Below are 8590 nucleotides of genomic sequence, written 5' to 3' on the forward strand. Positions count from 1 at the left end.
ACCTTGTTCTGGGGGGCTGAAAGGTAACTGGGTCAGTGGAAGGCTCTGGATGCAGTGCCAGGGGAAGGGGATGCTCTGTATTTCTCTCGTTGAACACACAGGAGAATTCTTGGCTTCTTTTTGGTCATCTGAGTCTCCCATGGCTCAGGTTTTGGATCAGATTTTCCTCATCCCATTGCACATCTCCCATGGGATCCAGTGTTGCCCAGGGCAGTGCCAGTCCCCATTCCTGCCCTGAATGCCTCAATCTCTGCATTCCATGGTCTGCTGGGACAGGAACATTTGTTCTGAGCACTGAAGGGTTAAGCTTAGCAGGGCCAAGGAGGTCCCCTGGGTGCTCTGGCAATCCCCCCACACCTCCAGCACAGACAGCTGTGACACTTGGTGATTTTGGTCCTCAGGTAACCCCACAAACTGAGCGTGGCAGGGTTTGCCCAACACTCAGAGCAGCTCCAGCACTGCCCCGTTTATCCCACACTCCAGACAGCCCTAAGTGCTCTTCAAAGGCTCCCAGGCTGGAGCTGTGGGCCAGGGCCAGAGCAGGGCTGGTTTTATCAGCCTGTCAGGGAGGCAAGTGTGGCTCTGAAGATGTAAGGGGAGAAAGCAGCACAGAACTGGGGTCACTCTCACGTCCTGTCTGCTAAAAGCCTGCTCTGCCAGCTAGATTAGAACAGACACAGTCAGCATTTCAAAAGATCATTTAAAAGAGGCACTGCCGGGGATGTTTAGATCCTAAATTTAAATTCCACTAAGGAAGAGCTATTTTAAAGAGACCAAACTGCTTTCCTCTTCCCAATGAGACAAAAAAATGCAGCGCTGGAGTAGGTGCTGAGGCGTTGGCACAGGATACCCAGAGAAGCTCATCCCTGGAAGTGTCCAAGGCCAGGCTGGAGTTGAAAGTGTCCCTACCTGTGGGACCAGAACATCCCTCTGGCAGCCCAGGATGGCCAGGACCCCTGCCAGGGGGCTCAGAAGCCCTGGCACAGAGCCCAAAACACCTGTGGGTTTGATTATGACCCGTGGAGCAAATTACCAACCTCAGAGGAAGATCAGCAAGCCAGAACAGTTTAGGTAGAATAATAGAGAAGTTATCACGGGGTGGGAAAGTAGATTTTGGGGTTTTTGGTATGGGGGTTCAGGAGGCAAGATGGAGGGAACTGGGTGTGTCCAGCCTTTCTCCTTCTCCTTCTTGGCCTCCATCTTCTGCTGTGATGTTGGCACTTACAGATTGGTTTGGAGTAGAAGCTCACTGTCTAACATAGGTGATAGATATTGGGAAGTTATTGTAAATATTGTACACGTAGTTTTTAGTATAAAGACATAACACTGCCCCAGAGGCAGACAGAGTGCCTGGAACTGTCCTCCTGGACAGACCTCAGCAGGACAGGAGAAAATTTTTTATAGATAAGAAGCAATAAACAACCTTGAGACTGAGAACTGAAGAGCCCTGACTTCTTCTTCAAGCACTGGGCTGGGAAAAGAGACTTTCTAACTTTTCTCAGGGTCACTCTGACAAGCTAAAGATCCCAACACCTACCCATCACTGCTCTGGCACTCACAGGGAATGGGGGTTCTGGAAGAAGAGGCTCTGGAGGCCACGAGATGCTCTGGCTGAGGCGCAAAACCAAACCGCAAACGCGATTTTTGTCACCACAGCAACGACACCCCATGGCAAGACTCACACCACCTCTCGATGCCCTCCAAGCCCCCTGCAGCCCCCTGGCCAGGCTGGCCTTACCTTCTCTCTTCATGCCCATGGCCAGACACTTCTGGTAGCGGCAGTACTGGCAGCGGTTGCGCTGGCGCTTGTCGATCAGGCAGTCCTTGTTGTCCCGGCACGTGTAGGTCAGGTCCTTCCGCACCGTGCGCTTGAAGAAGCCTTTGCAGCCCTCACAGCTGTAAACCCCGTAATGTTTACCTGGGGGAGGCAGAAAACTCAAGTTTAAAGGTGGCCCCAGATCCTTTTTTTTGCCTGCAGATCTTCCCAGGGACTCTCCCAGCTGAGTTTTGGGGGGAGCAGAGGTTTCTTGAAGGTGGAAAGCGGTGATTTGGCTTCCACAGAATCAGGATGCCATTCATGGGTCTCATCCTGCCTTCCATCCAGGGAAAGGCCATTGCTGGGCCATACAGCAGGGGTGGGGCAGTGCAGAACATTTGTTTTGATCATTATGAATGTTCTGATCACTATGAATTCATTCTGATAATGTTAATCAAGATGAACTAAGAGAGTCCTCACACTGCACGTGCTCCCTGGGGAGTTCCACCACCATTTAGAAATTAATTAGTGGATCTGTACAGGGATGTCCCCCTGTACCTCTGTGAGCTCTCTGAAGCCCCCACAGCAGACACACAACCCAGCCTGCTCTGTACCATGTTCCCACCCTCCACTTCCAGCCTGGATCCCAGGAGGGGTCTCAAAGGGCTCACCAGAGTTCTCCCGGAGCAAGGAGCTTTGAGAAAAGCAGAATAAAGGGAATTACCCCATCTTTATCTCCCAGCAGTGGAGAAACTCAATGTGAAGAGCATCTTTTCATGTGGCACCGAGTGACAGCACCAGTGCGGATCAAAGGACGGGGAGAGCGAGGGCACCCCCTGATGTTTGCCAATAGGGTGAGGATGGGACCCCACTGCTGAACTGGGACCTGGGGTGTCCTGGCTCGGCTCTTCATCCCCTGCTGGGAGGCAGAGGGAGGTGCTGTCCCTTTGAGAGAGCACTCAAAGGTGCTGCCAGCAGTCTGGGAGCCAATGCCAGCCCTCTGCCACCCCGAGCCCCCTGCCCTGAGCCCCCGCCAGCCTCACCCGAAGATCTGTCCCCGCAGATGGCACATATGTGCTTGGTGAAGGAGGCCATCGTTCCTGAGGGGTGTGCTGGCACTTTGAGGACTCCATTGAGCCCCAGGGGTGGCTTGATGTCTTCTGTGCTGGTGACGGAGTTCATGGGCGAGTTGAGCTGTGGAGGGACAAGCACAGGGCTCAGCTGGCACTGGGGACATGGGGCTGTGTCACTCACACACAGAACAGGACAGGACACAATCCCAGCTGGCACCAGCACTGCTTCACCTGGCCAGGCACAGGAGCTGGGGTGGCTCTGAGCTGGCAGCAGGGTGGCACAGGGGGCAGGACATGGCCAGCCTCCCAAGCACGGTGCAGGGCTGACCCTGCCCATGCAAGGAGGATGTTTTTCCATGATTTAATTGGGAGGCAAATTCCTCCTGCACTGCCCCAGCACAGCGCCCCACCACAGCCAGGGCTCAGCAGCCACCCCAGCTTCACACCAGCAAGGGACACAGGCAAGATCTGCAGTGGTGGCTCATGGTAGAGCTGCTGGCTGGGCGAGAGCCCTTGCATGGATGATGAAGGCCAGGACACTCCTGTTTAGCTCTGCAGTTTACAGAGATCCCCTCAGCATTATCTCTCCAAAGGAAAGCTCCATAAACACATCCCAGTTGCAACAGGGCCTGGATTCCAGAGCTGGAGTGGGTGGGACACGTCCCAAATGTCTGTCCTTCCTTCCCCTGGGCCCCAGCAAGCAGAGAACTGGGTGGAACAGGCACCATGGCACTGCTGTGGAGTGAAGGGTTCCTGGGCTGAATCCCCACTGGGCTGTTACACACATGTGTGCAAAGAGAAACTGAGGCACAGAGCTGTAGGATAGACCCATCTCAGTAAGGGGACAAGCTCAGGAGGGTCTGGGGGTGATGGGGACCTGGACTTGGTCAGCTCTGGAGCTCAGCAGAGCTGGCTGGGGTCACTGCGGGTGTACCCAAGGGAATCAGCCTGTCCCAGAGCCACCATCCCAGCCACCCTCCAAGCCCAGGATGGATTCACAGGCCTGTGCCTCACTTTGCGGCCTTTCTCTACTCTAATAGAGATCCCCAGCAATTGCACTTGTCACAAATTAATTCAGGGAAGTCCCAGGGCTTGTGATCTGTCAATTAGAGCAGCACAGCCTCTCCTCTGGCTTTCAAGTCTCCAGGCTGGTGGGGAATATTTGGCAGGCAGATGACTGGCAGCCACACAACAGAGCCAGGTAAACCCACCCTGGAGAAATGGGATGGATGTGCCTCCCTCTGCCTGCCTGTGCCAGCTGATGGATCAAAGGCAGCCGGGAGCTGGTGCCACCCAGGGATGCACTGCTGGCTTCAGCTGCTGTTTGACAGAGCAGAGAGAGCAGGGAGGAGCAGGTCCCAGGCAGGAGCATCTCTTTCTGAGTGCCACATGATCTCTGCTCCCCTGGCAGCAGGGGTGGCCAGGTCAGCATGAGCTGCCCCAGGAGTTCCTCCCAGAGCCCTTTCTGGGAAGTGGAGCCAGCTCCCAGTGCAGCTGGTGGTGATGGCTCATGGCACACTGCATCCCTGGCTGTGGGAGCCAGCCCAGAGCCCACACCTGCCCGATGAGGATAAAACCCTTCCCCACCACCTTCCCCAGCCCCAAGAGCCCACAGAGCCCCCCCAAGCAGCCCCCCAAAACCACTGGGGCAGAGCAAGCCCCAGCCAGGAGGGTGGGGGTCCCACCAACCTCCTCAGCCTGGAGAATGAGCTGCTCAGAGCTGAGTCAGCCCCGGGCTGGGGAGGGGACAGTCATCAGTTCCTCTCCCAGCGCTGGCTCCAAAGCTCAGCAGAGCCAGCCCGGGGTTCCCACAGCGCCCTGGCGCCTGCCCTGGGAGCACGTGCAGGACAGAGGAGGGGACAGCAGCCCCTGGCCCTGGCACAGCACTGCTGCTCTGGGACAGCACGGCTCCAGCTCAGCCACGAGCCCAGACAGGGCAGGAAGCAGGGCTCTGCTTCCCCAGCGACACCAGCACCTCTGAGCTCCCTCCCTCCCTCTCCACTCATCGCACCCAGCACCGAATCCTGGCTCTCCTGGCAAGCAGAGCTTTATTCCTCCTCCTCCTCCCATCCCAAAAACCACCCCAGCCCTTCCCCGGCCCCCCAGGCACCCTTACAAAGAGCATTGTGCAAAGGCAGACGATCTAATCCCACCTCTAATCTCTCCCCACTGGCCCCGAAACGGGCCTCAGTGTCCCCAAACAGGCCGCAGTGTCCCCGCAGCAGTGTCCCCAAACGGGCCTCAGTCTCCCCAAACAGGCCTCAGGGTCCCCACACAGGCCGCAGTGTCCCCGCAGCAGTGTCCCCAAACAGGCCGCAGTGTCCCCTCAGCAGTGTCCCCTTTTCCCATCATTTTTAGGCAAGAGGGTTGAAGCAGCGTGTAAATCCCACAGCTGCAGGGTCTAGCCCCCCAGTCTGGCCCTCATTCCTGGGCCAGCTCAGCACAAGCATCCCCTGCCATGGATGCTGGGATCCCGTGGCAGGATCACTGATTTTGGGGCTGTGTTTGCAAACCCTCCAAGACCCTGGGATCCTGAGATCTTGCAAACCCTCCAAGATCCTGGGATCCTGGCATCTTGCAGGGTTTGCAAACTCCCAGTGCTGGAGGGAGGGCACGGGGAGCACCCAAAAGGGCTGCAGGGTCCTCCCCTCTGCAGAATCAGATGGGGTGGGGTGAGTCCCCTGTTTTTTGGGAGCCTGGCAGCTCCTTCCCACCCTGGTGGGGCTGGCATGGAGGGGACCCACCCTGGGGACCTCGCACACGGCATGCCCTTCTGCTCTGCTGCCTCTCCAGAGGCGACGAGGCGTGGCCTGATGGCAAGTGGCATCTGCCATCTGATGCAAAGCACCTTCCATCAGTGCCATCCCTGCCCGCCCACGGGGGCCACATGCCTCATTACCCCTGTGCCGGGCCAGGGGGGCTGCCTGTGCCGGGCCGGGGGGGCTGCGCTGCCCCCCAAGCATCGGCCTCGCTGCTGCCCCCTCCTCCTCCTCCTCCCCCCCGCACTCTGCCGGCCCAGGTAGGCGCCACTGCCTGCTGCAGGGACAGGGACAGGGACCTAATGCGGCCAGACAGGGAACAGATGGCAGGAGCCATTAGGCTGAGGACCTCCCAAGTGTCACCTTGAGGAAAAACACTTCAGACAAGTCCCTGAACAAAGGATGGGTGCTCAGAGGGCTGGAGGAAAGGGCTGGAGCCACCAAGAGCTGCAGCCACAAGGACTGGAGCCACCAGGGTTGAAATCACCAGCGTTGGAGCCATCAGGGCTGGAGCCATGAAGGGCTGGAGCCATGAAGGGCTGGTGCTACCAGGGTTGGAGTCACCAGGGCTGAAGCCACCAGGGTTCAACAAGGGCTGGAGCCATCAAGACTGGGGCCATCAGGGTTGGAGCGACCAAGAGCTAGAACTACAAGGACTGGAGCCACCAGGGCTGGAGCCAGCTCGCTCCCAGCCCCATCCCACCACACTCTCACTTCCCCTTCTGCCCTGGAGCTCTGCTTCGTTTCAGTTCCCCGCTGGCTGCTCCCAAACCGCCCCTTACCATCGCCCCTTCCCCGCCAGCTCCCCGGCTTGTGGCTCCCCCCAGGGTTGCCTCACATCCCCCTTCCCACTCCTTCCCCACCATTTTGGCTCTGGGGCTGCTGCTTTTGCTCTGGCTGCCTGTTCCCAGGCGCAGTTTCAGTTCCTCTTCCCCTGGCCCTGGGGTGGGAGGGAGGGAAATGTCCACCCTGCTGCTGTCCCTCACAGTGGGAAGATGCACATCTGAGGGGGGTCACAGGCTGAGTCCTGCATGGGAGAAGCTCATCCAGAGGCAAATTTTATTCCTCTCTGATTAGCACAGGGATGCTGGATCCTGGGGAAGCTGCCTGTGGGTCCCCAGGGATAGCAGCCATGTAGTAAAATAGCCCCACATAGTAAAAAGCCCTGTTATCCCTGGGAATAAATCAGGCCAATATTTAAAAATAAAGGTGCTGGCAGGTGCTTGAGTCCCAGAGAGGGCCTGGAATAAATAAACCTGCAGCCCATGGCAGGGGGGTGGCCAATTCCTTAATCTGCCCTTTTACTAAACATATCCCGTGCCAGCAGCCAGCAACAGGTGGCAGGGGCTGGCCAGCACCCCAATCTGGCTATTTTTAAAAAGAGCTTATCTCACCCTGCTTGGAGGGGTTTTTACATAATCTTTAGCCACTGAAGGCCACTCCTTGCCCTGTGAGCAGGCACAGGAGCCCTGGGTTTGTACAAGTGACAAGATAAGGGGAAATGGCCACGAGTTGTGCCAGCAGAGGTTGAGATTGGCTGTTTGGGGTAATTTCTTCACTGAAAGGGTTGTCAGGGAAGTGACACCATCCCTGGAAGTGTTAAAGGTGTGTGGCTGTGGCACTTGGGGACATGGGTTTGTGGTGGACTTGGATGATCTTAGAGGGTTTCTTCAACCAAAATAATTTCATGATTCTGTGGGGAACATGGGCTGGCCCTGGAGGAGAAATGCTGCTTCCCAGGAAGGAGAAGAACCCCAGACAGTACTAGGGTGGCTCTGGCTCCTGCCACAGCTACACCAGCCCCCAGGTGTGGTCACTATTCCCCTTCCACCCCAATCCTGGGGACAACAGTTGATGTCCAGCTGTCTTCCAGCTGTGCTGGTCCCTCACGGCCCACCCAGAGCAGCCCCTCAAAGGAGCAGCATGCCTCCAGCTTAGCTCCCCCCTTGTGTTTCTGCTTTTTGCCTCTCCTTGGTGCCTGTCTGCATGAGGAACCCCCAGAGGTGGCTCCTCCTTGCCCAAAGAGGAAGCAGTGAGCAGTGAACCTTTGGCACTGTCCCCAAACAGGCCGCAGTGTCCCCTCAGCACTGTCCCCAGACAGGCCGCAGTGTCCCCAAACAGGCCTCAGTGTCCCCAGACAGGCCTCAGTGTCCCTGAACAGGCCGCAGTGTCCCCTCAGCAGTGTCCCCAAACGGGCCTCAGTGTCCCCAAACAGGCCTCAGTGTCCCCAAACAGGCCGCAGTGTCCCCAAACAGGCCGCAGTGTCCCCTCAGCAGTGTCCCCTTACCTGAGGGCTGCTGGTGCCGAATCCCAGGCTGGGCGTGGAGGGGACAGACATCGAGTGTGGCCCCATGGGGGAGCTGATGACGGAGAAGGGGGGGCCCATGCCGTTGATGGGCGAGCTCAGGGTGCTGATGGGCGAGTGCAGCTGGCCCGGCGAGCCCAGCGAGGAGCCGATGCCCGGCCCGATGGACGGGTGCAAGGACGGCGTGGCCATGGGCCCCCGGCTCGTGGGGGAGTTCAGGGACGTGGAATTCACCTGGTTGGAGAAATCTGCAAGAGAAGGAGGACAGGGAAGGGGTTGAGTCATCCGTGTGGGACACAGCCCTGAGCTGCAGCCCACTGTTCCTCCCCAAAGTTCCCAGTGTACTCCATCTTTCCAAACCACCTTCTTCTGGAGTATCCATGCAGGCATTAAGAGCATTTCCACCTCATTAAGAGCATTTCCACCTCAAGCCAGGCATCAGTGCCCTCCTGCACCTCCCTGGCACAGCTCTGAGCTCTGCCAGGTGTTGGATTTGCAGGGAATGCCCCAATGAAGGCAGGAATGATGCATTTGACTCCATGTTCTCAGAAAGCTAATTTATCACTTTATAATATTATATTAAAGTATACTATACTATGCTATTCTAAAGAATACAGAAAAGATACTTACTAAATACTGAAAAGCTAATAATAAAGTAAATAATTATAAAAATAATAAAAAATAATAAAAACCCGTG

General features: G+C 56.9%; 1 protein-coding gene across 1 annotated transcript in view; it reads right to left on the minus strand.

The window, feature by feature from the left end:
* Window positions 1–8136, minus strand: part of RXRA (retinoid X receptor alpha) — a 35628-nt gene extending 27492 nt beyond the window's left edge. Inside the window, exons 1-3 of the mRNA XM_005421256.2 lie at window positions 7876–8136; window positions 2800–2950; window positions 1739–1918 (exon numbers count right to left, since the gene is read on the minus strand). Coding sequence (XP_005421313.1) covers window positions 1739–1918; window positions 2800–2950; window positions 7876–8085 — 541 coding nt within the window. The 5' untranslated portion in view covers window positions 8086–8136. The remainder of the gene's footprint in view (window positions 1–1738; window positions 1919–2799; window positions 2951–7875) is intronic.
* Between the last annotated feature and the right edge of the window lie 454 nt (window positions 8137–8590).

Source organism: Geospiza fortis, unplaced genomic scaffold (assembly GCF_000277835.1).
Source record: "Geospiza fortis unplaced genomic scaffold, GeoFor_1.0 scaffold27, whole genome shotgun sequence".
In the NCBI taxonomy this organism is placed as follows: Eukaryota; Metazoa; Chordata; class Aves; order Passeriformes; family Thraupidae; genus Geospiza; species Geospiza fortis.